At 43.3% G+C, this 14,073-nt stretch overlaps 1 protein-coding gene across 1 annotated transcript; it reads right to left on the bottom strand.

The window, feature by feature from the left end:
- Positions 1-7,129: 7,129 nt before the first annotated feature.
- LOC138360163 (piggyBac transposable element-derived protein 4-like) lies at positions 7,130-8,558 on the bottom strand. Its single transcript, XM_069320108.1, has 3 exons — positions 8,435-8,558; positions 7,625-7,820; positions 7,130-7,520 (listed from the first exon to the last, which is right to left on the bottom strand). Exons 1-3 carry the CDS (start codon positions 8,556-8,558, stop codon positions 7,130-7,132), a joined length of 711 nt encoding a protein of 236 aa, XP_069176209.1.
- Positions 8,559-14,073: the final 5,515 nt, after the last annotated feature.

Here is a 14,073-nt window from a genome sequence, read left to right as displayed (position 1 = left end):
CAAGTGAGTGCATGTTTTCTGTTTCACAAAGTTGACACATTGTGTACTCGACATTTGGGTTTTGAGAAAGCTGCCAGATACGTCTATATCCTATACGTATTCTGGCCACTATAACATCACATTGCCGAGTTCTTGTTCTATTAGTCCCATATGTGAATGTCTCCTCACGATATCTATCATAATATTTAATGCTACAACTTTCAGGGCTTTGTTAGGTCGGTGAGATCTTCATTAGATATTCGTTTAAGTATTCTCTTTGTCACTGCTAATGAAACACCCATATCAGTTTCTATTATTGGTTTTCTACAGGCTGTCTTTGCAAGCATATCAACAATGTCATGCCTTGAGATGCCAACATGTGATGGTATCCATAGGTATTTAATTTACAATCTGTTTTCTTTAACAGCTAAAACATTCATTCGAATATCACTGACTATTTTCTGGGTGTCACTACTATGTGGGTTCAATGCCAGGAGTGCACTCTGCGAGTCACAGTATATAAGTCCACTGCCTTTGTCCTTTAAAAATTCAGTGGCAAGGTATATGCCTGCAAGTTCGGTTTGAATTGTACTTGCCCAGTCATTGACGCGCTTCATTGCTGTATGTACGAGAGAAGATTGTTCAAATAAATTACATGCACATCCGGTACATCGTCCACCTTCTTCTACAGAACTGTCGGTATAGCACTGATACACACCGTTACCCATACCTTGAGTACTCTCAGTGATGCTTTTCAGTGTTAACTGTTATAAGAGTGTAGAGTGCACACTATCTTTCTTGGGCGCATTTACAAAATCCACTGATATCCCATGGAGGAATTGGTTGATTAATCATTAATTGAGTTGGGTACAAATTAAATATTTTGATGGAGTTGGCTACTTTGTAGAACCAAAATGCATAATCAGATTTCGTTCTTCTTCTATAGAACTCAGGTGAGTGTGGCATATTAGAAAGTTTAGCTTGAAACTTCATGTGTTGCCGAGATCTACTCAATGCCTTCACGCCGAAAACTGTGCTGATAGACAAAATTCTCTCACTTATGGTAAGTAATTTTAACTCTGCTCTCATATTAACTATTCTCGTGAACTTTGGAACCCCAAGGATGAGACGCATAGCTTCATTTGGCAAGGTTTCAAGAGATTTCAGCTCTTTGTATACATTGTGAGATGTAGAGCATTGTAGTCAATCACAGAGCGTATAAATGATACATAAAACATTCTAGCAAGTTTCACGTTAATTCCATGATTGACACCAACAAGGACCCGCAAGGGCTTTAATCTCTCCCAGAGTCTCCTCTTAAGAGAAGAAAGGTACCCAGGGACGTTAATGAGGACACCAATCTGTAAGACTCGCAGTTCTCAAGTGCTCGCCCATCTATATTATAATTGGCTGGTGGAATACCACACAGAATGAGCGCACGAGTTTTCTGTACAGAGACAAGGAGGCCACATTCCTCAGCTCTAGTAGCAAAAGCATCGAGCAGAACTTGCATTCTAGGCTCGGGGGCAGACTGTAAACATATATTATCAGCATAACAAATGACAGTGTCTTCATTATTAGTTGGAAGATCTTTAATAAGTGTATGCATCAGAACGTTGAATAACAAGGGGCTGAGGACCCCTCCTTGTGGAGTTCCCAGTTCAAAGTGTTTGCTGTCTGTGCTTTTAACACCATTAAACAAAACATATGCTGTTCGATTAAACAAATAGGCCTTTATCCATTTCAGTAATTTTCCTTGGATTTCCAGCTCAGCAAGCTGTTCTAGTATGATTTCTCTGTTTGCTGTATCAAAAGCTGCTGCTAGGTCGATGAAGACTACTTGAGGGGAAGCGTCAATATGAGCGAAGTATTCAGCAAAACAGTGTTGTGTACTGAGCGAGGCATAAATCCAAACAGTTGGGGTGACAGGTGCCCCTGTATACGATATATGAGTCGGTTAAAGGACAATGCGTTCAAGCACTTTACAGACACACAATGTTAGAGATATTGGTCTATAATTATCTGAGTGTGGTTTGGGGATGGGAACAATGACATTCTTTGTCCAAGCATCAGAACTCTGCACTCCTTCACTTAAACTCATTCTGTACAACACTAAAAGTGGATTACCTGGTACTTGTGAAACTAATCTCAGTAAACTGTAAGTAATACCGTCCTCTCCAGGAGCAATTGATTTGCCCATCTTTAGTGCATGATTTAATTCCCATTCATTTACATCATTAAGGTCCGACACGTAAATAGCTGTACAGGCAAGATTGATGGTTCGTTGTCTGTTGGGGCGTGTGTCATTAAGTTTGTGCTGTATGTTAATTGGAAGTGAGTTGTAGCTTGATGTTAGTGCCCATTGATGAAGGTTCGCCTTGATCAATGTTTGCTTGTTCTAGTGGGCTGTGCTGCAGTGTTTTGGTTGGGTTGCTTCTAGAGATTTTTCGTATCTTTTCCCAAACTTCAACAAGTGTTGTTTGCTAGTAGTAGTTCGCGGGGGAGGGGACGGACGTGTCGTCGTCGCGCTCCGTGAAAACACTGGAATAAACCGGGCTTTTTTAGGATTACAACCATGGATTACGGCCCACAGTGATCACCAAGTGCATAGTGACCCATAAGACAGTTGAATACAGAAATTAACAATGGAACTTTGAGTTAAATACAGAATAAACTTGGGACCACGTGGTGAGCCAGTGCCACCAGGCTCATGTGTACTGGCATAAGCGATATATATCAAATATAGCGAGCAGTGATTCGTTGAACAGTGAAGTGGAACGTGTAACATAACATATAAATTAGTGGATAGTGTTAGAGAATTGTACATAGAAAAAGTATAAATGTAAAGTTGTGGCAGGAGGCATCACACTTGGCTGTTTACAGCACAGCCACGAGGCCTACACAGTGTAGGGGACGTCCCTGAGTAACAGTATACTCCCTCAGTGATAATATACTGGCAATATATATGGTAATACGGGAAAGTGTATCTAGGAACTAGTAACAGAGTAAGTGAATAACATTGCAAGCCGGAATTAAGCAGAAATTCCCTTAGGATATTACAGGCAAATAATTAGTGTATAAATCAAGTAACTGGCAACCGGTGGCATCCTGCCCCCGACCTGGGACAAACAACGGTCAACTGTACGGTCCCCAAGGGGACCATATTTCTCCACAAGGCGATAAGTACCCCCGCATAAACTTGAACAAATAAACATATGTAATATTATAAATATACTGTATACATATTATATATACATACATATAATATTATAAATATATTCATATAATATTATAACACCACAAACCTAACATGGGGAAGTATGGAGGCTGTTCTAAGCAGTAGTAGGGGGTAAGCGCCACAGACGATTTTTATTTTCAGGTCCAAAATCGTGTGTAGCGCTTGGGGGTTTTCAGGTCAAATATCCTGTGTAGCGCTTTAGGGTTTCTTGGTGAATTTGGGCAGTCACAGATTTGGAATTAAGGAATTCTTATGAGTGAGTAATTTCTGAGATTATAGAAGTTTGTTAAGAGTTCATATGATGAAAATAATGTCATACGAGTTTGTTAAGAGTTCTTATGGGCAAAATTCAAGTCACTGATGTGGAATTAAGGAAATTCTTATGATGAAATAATGTCATACAAGTTTGTTAAGCGTTCTTATGAGGAAAATAATGTCTTACGAGTTTGTTAAGAGTTCATATGGGAGAATTTTTTTTTCAGAGTTCCTACCGATACTAAACAGATATTTAGGCTGTATATGTTTAAGTTGGATTCTTACTTAGAAACTAGTATATTGCTATATAACTAAATCATTTTCCTGCCCCCTCCCCCCCTGCATCTCCTGCTCGTACATCACACCCCTCCCTGCCCTTTACCTCACAATCTCTCGCCGCACCTGTGTTTACTTTAGACCGTCAGCCAGACGCCGCATGCAGGTCATCTCTTAATCTTATCTTATCTTCTCCATAATATCTGGACCATCCCTCTCCTTCATATTGTTCATTCAAAGTTCCTTTTCATTAAACTAGTCAGTTTTACATATATAAACAAAGTCAGGGTCTAGCTCACGTTCCCACCTTAGTTTTACTAATACATCTTCTTTAGTATCCAATCATTTTCTTCGAGATTTAAAACAGCTATTTCAAACGTATTAAAATACAATAATTTTGTTATCGAGCTCCAGCTCCTATCCCCCGCCTTAATCCCCTGTCGTATAATGAATACTAACAGTCCAATCCCTCTAAAATTTAAAAATAATCATATTTCAAACGTAATTCAATACAGTAATTTAGTTACCGAGCTCCAGCTCTTGTCCTCCACCTTAGTTCCCTCGAACATCTTCGTTAATACCTAATCAAATTCCCTGAAATTTTATCCCTCTGTATTTCAGACACAGTAAATAAGATCAAGTCAGTTACTGAGCTCCAGCTCTTGTCCCCCATCTTACTTCCCTCTGGGGTCTTCGTTAATACCTAATCAAATTCCCTGAAATTTTATCCCTCTGTATTTCAGACACAGTAAATAAGATCAAGTCAGTTACTGAGCTTCAGCTCTTCTCCGCCACCTTACTTCCCTCTCGGGTCTTCGGTATTATTCTATCAAATTCCCTGAAATTTCTACCCGCTGTATTTCAGACGTAGTTTAGTAAATCCAAACAATTATCAAACTCTAGCTCTTGTCTCCCAGCTTAGTTCATTTGTACAAGATCGTTAGTAACAGACCAATTTTCCCGAAATTTAAAGCAGACATACTTCAAAGTTAGTAAATAAGATCAAATCAGTTACTGAGCTCCAGCTCTCGTCCCCCACCCTACTTCCCCCTCAAGTGTTTGTTAATATCCTATCAATTCCCCTGAAATTTTTACCCTCTGTATTTCAGGCACCGTAAATAAGATCAAAACAGTTAACGAGCTCCAGCTTTCGTCCCCACCTTAGTTCTCTCTCGTATCTTTGTAAATAACCCATCAATTTCCCTGAAATTTTTACCCTCTTTATTTCAGACATAATAAATATGATGTAAACAATTATAAAACTCTAGCTCTTGTCCTCTGTCCAAGTTCACTCCTGTAAATTCATTACTATCAGTCCAAATCCCCCTGAGATTTAAACACCCAACTACATTTTTAGACATAGTAAATAAAAGCCAGTTCAGTTATCAAGTTTCAACTCTTGTCCTCCAGCTTAGTTCATTTTGTACAAGTTCTTTATTTTCCAACTAAATCACCTGAAATTTAAGATCACCTTACTTCTAACGTAGTAAAATCAAACTGAAATTACCAATTTCCAACTCATGTTCTTCATGTTACTGCTGAACTTTATGCAATTTCGTGAATTTTACACAAAATGTGTTCTCGTATACATGCCAGTTCCTATTTATGAAGCAAGGTTCATTTGTTTTTAAGCTGATTCTCGCAGGCCCTATGTGGCTCTGAAGTTCTTAACCACTCTGCTGCGCTGCCTTAAAATATGATATTCCCGCTGTGCGCAGAAAAGAAATTCTTTGCCAAAAATTATTTTTCTTTCGAAAAGTATTAAATGCCCTCCCCTGATCACATGTATGTTGAAAATATTGCACAAATGTACTTACTTTGGCCGCAGTGGTGTCCAGAAAATGTTGGGTGCCGTCACAGCTTGGTGGTTGTCCGTTCCGTAGCCTCCCGCAGGCAGATTCCCGTGCACCAGATTCAACAAGCGCGAGTTGCCGCAAATAATTTTATGATCATTTTTTCTGTACAATTACAAAAGCATTTCTTTGTTTTTTTCTAGCTAATTCTATGTATATTGAACAGCAGTCTCCGTGGTGTAGTGGTAAGACACTCACCTGGCGTTCCACGAGCGCTATGTCATGGGTTCGTATCCTGGCCGGGGAGGATTTACTGGGTGCAATTCCTTAACTGTAGCCTCTGTTTAACGCAACAGTAAAATGTGTACTTGGATGAAAAAACGATTCTTCGCGGCAGGGGATCGTATTCCAGGGACCATAGGATTAAGGACTTGCCCGAAACGCTACGCGTACTAGTGGCTGTATAAGAATGTAACAACTCTTGTATATATCTCAAAAAAAAAACAAAAAAAAAAAACGTTTACAATATTCAGGAAATAGAGCATCCGTACTGTTCAAAGAAAATGTGTTACATGTATCACAAATGTGTCCACAAATATTGTTCTTATTTTCTATATTATATGTTCAATTATTTACATTTGCAACTAATTTAACACGCTGTACACTATCACAGACTATATACATCACTGTCAATACACTTAGAACTGCGTAAGTGTGTGATAATCACTGAAGCAGTCAACAGATCACAAGGCAACTTTGTACTTAACGCACCAGGTGCAGATGGATCTTCGCTTTTGTTCTCTACATTGCGTGTTCTTGCAAACAACGCAGGGATGTTTACCCTTTTCCCGTGTGCCTGTGCTTGGCATATAACCAAGCTTGTGTACAGCAAGGTGTTCTTTACCCCTGAGTCTGTCTGGAACTGAGTGACGCCTTGTTGCTGGCACCCACCTCCCCATGTGTCACAACATAGCCCTCCACCCATACCTCACGAGTAGTTGTGACACTAGAGCAACACTGAATGTACGGATAGGTTGTCTCCTGCAATATTTCACGAGATACACGTTGAAACAGTTCAGCACTGCAACTTCAACGAGGTGGAAAACAATTTCTTTGTCCACTTCACAGATTTTCTCACACACTCGACGGCACCAACCGTCCACATTTCACATTTCACATTTATCTACAAACCGCATATTTACATTGTAATCAATGACACAATCAGGTTTATACATTAGCAACTTTGTTGCAAAGTTCACTTTTGCAACAAAGTTGCAAAGTTCACTTTTGCAACAAAGTTGCAAAGTGAATAGTTGTCCAACATGACACCGGTGTGAATAGTTGTCAACATATTCACCTCGCGTCTGTCCCTCTAGCATACTGATAACATTTTATCACAATTTCTCAGTTGGCAATCAGCCACTGCAGTACCAATGCCAAACACTAGCATTTCCCTCCTGTGGTCCTTGACAGTGCCACATACGCCGGTGTTGTGGACAAGGAGGACTCTGGGTTAGCAAGGCGCTGGTATAATAATTGTCTGTGAAGAGGATATGCCCCTTGTTCAGCAACGGTTCCATGAGTGTTTTCACGACACTGCTTGAGAAGCCGTGTGGATCTTGACCATCTCGACATGTAAGTTGCTGTACACAACTACCATGACGTAGCTCAGTCGATTAAGGCAGCGTCTGGGATGCTCGCGGACGTAGATTCGAATCTTCGTCACGGCCCTTGTGGATTTGTTCATCTGGTGCCGCTTTGATGGAATGTACTGCGTGAACGCGAGTTGTCCCTTGAAGAGAACTAGCGATTCATCAGTCAAGACACTCTGTGCTGGTACAAAATAGTCACGAAACTTTCGTCTCAATTCAATAAATATCTTCCGCACTTTCCACAGTCTGTCGTGTCTGTCTTCCTTAGCATTGTTCTCAAAGTTGAGGCACCTGAGAAGCAGCAGGAACCTATCACAAGACATGTCCCTGTAGAATAAGGGGTAGGAACAAGGCTGTCTTTGTTCCAAAAATCCTGGATCACGTGTTTATCTGCATGCCTTATCATCATGGTCAACGCTAAAATCACATACATTTCCTCAATAGTCGTGTCTTTCCAACGTGTCAATCGAGAGGCAGGTAAATTTCCAGAGTCAATGAGTTCCAGAGCGTATTGGTTCGTCTCTGCAACGAGATGGTCCATGATTGGTTGATCGAAATATGTCATAAAATAATCAATTTCAGGCATATCCTCATTAGTATAGGGGAATAAGAGTTTCACACCAACATCTGTATAATCAAATGCTGGAATTTGTGCGACAAAATTCTCACAGTCCTGCCAAACAATTACACCCGTATTTTTTATTTTGGTGTCAACACCACAGTCAACACCAGCACGATCATCACCAGCCCAGGCGCCAACACCATGGCTACTACGTCTTGTGCTAAAGCTGTGCGGGGGCATGCCAGGAGAAAAGACTGTTTTGCATAGTACAGGCCTACCACAAACACCTGATGACGAGGACGCTTTGTCGTCAGGCCGCGTGAGATGCTGGCGCTGCCTTGGGCAGGGGCAGTGCTTGTACTGGGGCAGTAAAACTCTGCATAGTTACACCATAGCACCCCCCCCCCTTGTATTCAGTTCATCAACACTGCTTGTATCTGAGTCTATGGCATTGAATCCAGAAAATGACTTATAACATGTAGTATCACCCAGTAGACCAGACCACACACTAGAAGGTGAAGGGACACGACGTTTCGGTCCGTCTTGGACCATTCTCAAGTCGATTCGGTCCAGGATGGACCGAAACGTCGTCATCCCTTCACCTTCTAGTGTGTAGTCTGCTCATCATAATTTAGCCACGTTATTGTGACTCATCGCCTGCATCACCCAGTAGACTTACGTCCGGTGACAGATGGTGATGGTAACTCCAGTGGTGTTGACCCAGGGCAGCGTGGGAGGCCGGGCGAGGTGCATGTACTGTACTCACTCTCGACATCGTCCACCACATACTCCCCATCACTCATGTCAGACCCCTGTATTAGGTACTGTGACGGTGTCCCACCCCTATGTCTTTCCTGTCCCAGCATCAAGAGTTATATCTCTGCGACTTGCACGTTCTCTGATGCTCAGGGAACATTTTGATATATATAAAGGTATAGAAAGTTATCGTGTTGGCAGTGAATTAGCCGATTTAGTTTGGGTTTACAAGTAGCTTACGACCTTTTGGTGTTACAAAATGGCATCGAGGCTTTCCACTTCCCGCCAAAGGAGCGTGACGCCTGCCGTCAGTTGATTCTGACGCCAGGTTGGGTCACGTGACAATATAGACCAATGACGAGGAGCCCTCGGGAGGCGTGACGTCATAAGGCGGAGGGCTCTGGGTGGTCCGGCGCTGCGAGCATAGTGTGTCACAGCCCGTCATCGAGAGCAGAAACGCTCGAATGAGGTCCCAATTTGGAGGCTAGGAAGCCCCATCCAGTGGACCCAAGCAGCCGCATTAGTACCGCAGACGTCGTGGGAGATTATCTGATTCCTGTGAAGTACATGGAAGAAGAGCTTGGCTGGTGTTAGAGCGCCTAGAGCACTTTTACTGATAGTCTGCGTCAGAGGTGAACGTCGGGAGGACACCCCCTCAACCCCACGGGCCACGTTCAAACGCATCAGGCGAGCTGCTGTGCCCGTGGTAAAGTCCACTGGAAGACTGAGGAGGAGACATTGAACCAGACTGTAAGTTTGTCTACAGTGCTAGTGTGGGAGGAAGAAGACGACGTGCACAGGGACCTGTCTCCAGTACCTCAGGAGGAGGAGGAGGGCCTGCCTGTAGAGTGTGAGTACGGCGAGGACGCGCATCTACAAGTCGGCTGATGACCCTGTGTGTAAAGGACCCTGATCAACGGAGGACCAAACGCCAGGACCGAGGACCTCAGCGACTCTAGCCAGAGGATATGTCGACTATGTAGTAGAAAGAGTTAAGGTACATAAATTCCCTCCCATTACCCCTTGGTCTAGGTGAGCTAGGATATCATTCATGTCATGCTAGGTGCTAGGTGCCAGGGTATTCATATATACATGAGTTAATATATACTAATGTATGTGTGTGGGCGCTGTGACATTTTGGGCAGCTAGAGGAAGTGGCTGGATTCAAGAGGCCAGGATCGAAGTTTTGAATCGTCCAGTTGACTGTGTTGCCAGAGGCAGGTGAGGAGTGTTGCCGCCGTCTGACAGTTCCACTTCTTTATGCGGATCCAGTGTAGTTTTATTCAGTAAACTCATCATCAATTTTTATACTGTGTTCGAGTGAGCCTTCGTCTCTAGGGCTATTTGAGTAGACCAGTTATGTGGCACTGCATTGCATCTGACATTGAATCCTTGGTTTGTGATAACAAATAAGACCACTGAGGAGAGTTGCTGGGACATGAGTATGGACACCCAGCTATCAACCTTGACCTAAAGAGGAAAGGATTGTATTCTTCCAGTGTCACAGCGGGCAAGTCCGACCGAAAGCAACAGAGGTGAGGTTGGATTTCCCCACTCGCCAGGGATGCAATTCAAGGCCAGCCCTTGGTTGACTGGGGGGCCCCCTAGGGTGAGCAATGGCATCTCAAGTAAAAGGGGGACGAAGACCCGCGGGATTAACCCTAACTACTTAAGGAAGGAAGGAATGGGGTGAAAACGATGGCAGTACTTCTCTTAGCTGTAATCTAAATCATCAGTAATCGGTCGTGCATCAAACAACATGTCTTCTATTTTGTCCTCTGAGAGTCATTTTGCAACACAGCGGCTGACCGTAGACCGGAAGCACGTAGATGATGCATCAGACATGGTTGCTACCTTAAACCTGGGGCTCCCCACCATCAGGAGGCCTCAGACATCCATTTCATACCCGAGTAACCACGTGGAACTTTTAAAACCTACGAGCGCCCTGAGGCACTCTAATCTTGTGCTTAAAACCGCTCTGTGCAGTGTGGGGTTAACCCTTTCCATCATGTTTTGAACAAATCCTATACAGGCTATTCCACCTCTGTAGTAGGTATAATCTCCAAAAATGCTATTCCTTTCTTAGAGTTCTACTCAGTGATTCAAAATGCATTCCGCAACCACTAGAGACAGATTGTCGTGTATTTAAAAAAAAACTAAATACCATTAACTGCGACCTCTGACCTCCCCCTTCCTCCCCCTCTAGCACTGTAACGCAAGGTGGCAACTCTGCCACAGGTTACATATTGGCCAGACACGATTCACTCATGGGAACTAGACCAAAGTTCTGCACCTTACTATCAGAACTGCTTTCTCCTATTTACAGTAGTGCTCCTCCTAATTTCATCAGGATCATGTCATGAAATCATGTTTTCCCCAGTGTGTTATTAATCATATGTTCATTGATAAAATACTTGGTGAAGCTGGTACCTTTGACATAGATCAGTTTGTGTTTTTGTTCTCTTATTGGCTTCCACAGAATAATATCTAGAAAATTCTTATTTCTGTGCCACAAACGATGCTAAATTTTCTTTTGGACCTGCTGCTAAATTTTGCTCATTTCTAATGTAAATGAAAAGTAGTGAATGTCATCAATCTCTGTAGTACAGAAGGACAGGGATGGTGAGTGGTGTCGTGTAGATGACTGTCACGTGGTAAAACATATGAGTAGCAGGTACTGTGGTTGATGGTCTCAGTGGTGAGTGCACTCCCATCCTGTAAGGTGATAATTGCCACCTCACTACACATCTTTACTACCTGTTAAACTGTAACAAATAACTGAAATCTGGAATGCCTTGCCAGTCAAAATAGACACTCTACAACATGCACATTCAGTATCTAACTGGTAGAGTGAGACTGACAACGTTTACAGTAGTTAGCATGATATGAACGGTACATCCAGAACTACCAGAGAAATGAGTGCACTACCTTTAAACATCGAGTAGCGTAGAGGCAGTGTAACTACTGAGGAAACCAACATCACGAAGACTTTGTGGTAGTAAGAAGCACACTTCGGTTTAAGAAAGCTCGCGAGCTTAGACCCCAACATTATACATTACCAGGAGAATGATAAGCTGCCTAATATTAATACAAGATCAAGTTATGCATTACATGAATCAATGAATTATACAAATAGTTGTATGGTGGGAGGGTCCAACCTCCCATGTAACCTTCGTGAACAAAGCTGTTAGCAATAAGTCAAAACAACCCCCAGTGCCCCACACCCCCTCACTCGAACATTGTCGCTGCTGAGGAAGGTAAGAAGGGACTGAATACAATGAAATATTTTAAAATATATTCTGAGGAAACAATAACTAAAGGAAAATATAAAGGTAATAGGTGAAGTGATAAGGTCAGTAATAATTGTTCTACTGCTCGAGAAAATGACCAATGTTATAAGAACCCCAAAGCTGGAGTAACATTGCCCGATCTTGAAAATGTATTTAATTTTATATATTTTAACAGCATTTTTATGTTTCGAACACGAAATATACATGGCAAACATAAAATAACAAATGGAACTAACAGTAATTATAACAGGTTGGTTGATGAACTTTCAGTCACTTAAGCTGATGGAATAGGTTGCCAGCAAATACTGAGAGAAGTTCATTATGCATCGACCAGCTGAACTTTACGGCCATTCACTGGCATGATGGCTCTGCTGCTCTGAGACCGTGGGTCTGGAATTTTATGGACGTGTATCATAATTTGCCCTTGAGATTGTCCTGTTGGATATGCTACATGTTCGTGTTGTCGATGTGTATGGGCTCCAACTGTTAACTACCCATCGGGCACTTGTGAAGTTTCACTCCACTGCTGTTTATAAGGACTTTGTGGCTGGTTATGATGGGCGCTCATTTACTCTCCCTGGGGACGGTGGTACCGTCGGTATCTCTGATCATTGCTGCTCGGTGACATATGTGGTACTGCATTGTGTGCCGTTCGAGTTCACAGAGGCCTTGCTTTGATGATACTTTAGCCAGTTTGGGCCTATAGTTTCCATCCAGATGAACTCCGTCTCTTCCGGCAGATGGCGTGGTGTCTCGTGTGGAACCCGGACTCTCGCCCTGCGGCTCAAGTCACCTGTTCCCTCCATTGTTACCTTGATGGGCTACAATATGCGGGCGTTCCACGCAGGGTAGCCACGAGCATGTTTTTTGGTGGTGGCCTTTACCAGGCAGCCGCTTGTACTGGAGTGGCAGCTGCTCCTGTGAACTTATTTAGAGAAGAAGATTTCCCTCCGTTGGTGGTGCAGGATCGCTTTGTGATGGAGTGAGTGGGGAGGTTTCCCCACTGCCTGCTGACCCGGTGGTGGACCGGGTTCCTCGGCTGGTGGGCCGGTGGATACGAGTGGTGGTGGTGCTCGTGACGAGGTGGTGGAGTTCGTGATGAGGTGGTCGACGAGGAGGTTGATATAACCTTTACACCTTAACCGATTACACCAAACTCAGACCCTTAAAAGGAATGGAAATTTCCATGGAAGTCTTCTTCCATTTGGGTTCTGCAGGTGATAGGGGCTTTTGTCACTGGGGTACCGAATTTAATGCCTCAGCCTTGTGTGGCTCCTGGTCGTCTGGTCTCTGATGACGAGCTATTGGTTTGGGAGGCTTACTGCTTACATTTTCAAGAGCGGGAGAACCCGGATAAATATGAGTAGTTCGTGTGTTTGGGTTTTGTTTGTTTGTTTGTCTTTGATTTGGTTGGTACGTCTTCTTGCCTGTCTGTGTGGGATTTTGTTTCCCAGTGCCTGCGTGCATGGGTGCGTGTTTTTGTGTGTGCGAGTGTGTGGTGTGGATGTTTGTTTCTGGCTCCTGCGTGGGCCTGTTCAGATGTATCTTCATTTGGCCTTTGCGACCTGTTGTTTTTGTTTGTGGGGGCATTATTCCGAAAAAATTCGACAAAAATTGAATATGTCTGAAAGATTTCTAAAAATACTACAAGTTTCTGGCAACACCGTGGTGCAAACCGTTTTATGTTATGATAAAAAATAACTTAGAGTAATTTTCCCAGCCGCAACTGTCCCCAATCCGGTCGTCGCAGCTTGGGTGCGCTGTAGGGTGTTGTGTCGTACGTTATAAACGTCTATTATGTTGTAATAGCGTGGAAAATAGCTTCTTATGCATAAACACCCCCTCCCCGCTCAGCTCGTTGTCGCCGTGTGGGGGCTTAGTGGGCGGCTGCCGGAGTGTGATGCTCCTTGGGACAGTCCTCTGTCCTTTTCTAGCCTTGTGCTCCTGCTGCCGTCCTCTCCAATTCTGCTGGGCATCTTTTCCTTTTCCTTCTGTTTCGTTTTTCTCCCCCCTCTTCTCCTATCTGCTTGCCGTTTCCTGCCGACCTTTTGCTCGTTCTGGTTCTTCCCTTGGACTTCTTCTATTTTGACGCCCGGGTGCTTGAGGAGGCATTCTCTTGCACCCGTAGAACTGTAGTACCCGACGTCGAGAGCGAGGGGAACCTTTTATTGTCAATCCCCCTTTCGCCACTGAACCCGATCTCGACGGACTGTCGGTTTCTTAAGGTGGCGTTTGTGGGGCGTATACTCACGACGCACCCCTAGGAGGCCCC

The sequence above is a fragment of the Procambarus clarkii genome, unplaced genomic scaffold (assembly GCF_040958095.1).
Source record: "Procambarus clarkii isolate CNS0578487 unplaced genomic scaffold, FALCON_Pclarkii_2.0 HiC_scaffold_98, whole genome shotgun sequence".
NCBI classification, from domain to species: Eukaryota; Metazoa; Arthropoda; class Malacostraca; order Decapoda; family Cambaridae; genus Procambarus; species Procambarus clarkii.
Note: the sequence above shows the minus strand (reverse complement) of the source record. Positions and strands in the feature narration are given on the sequence as shown.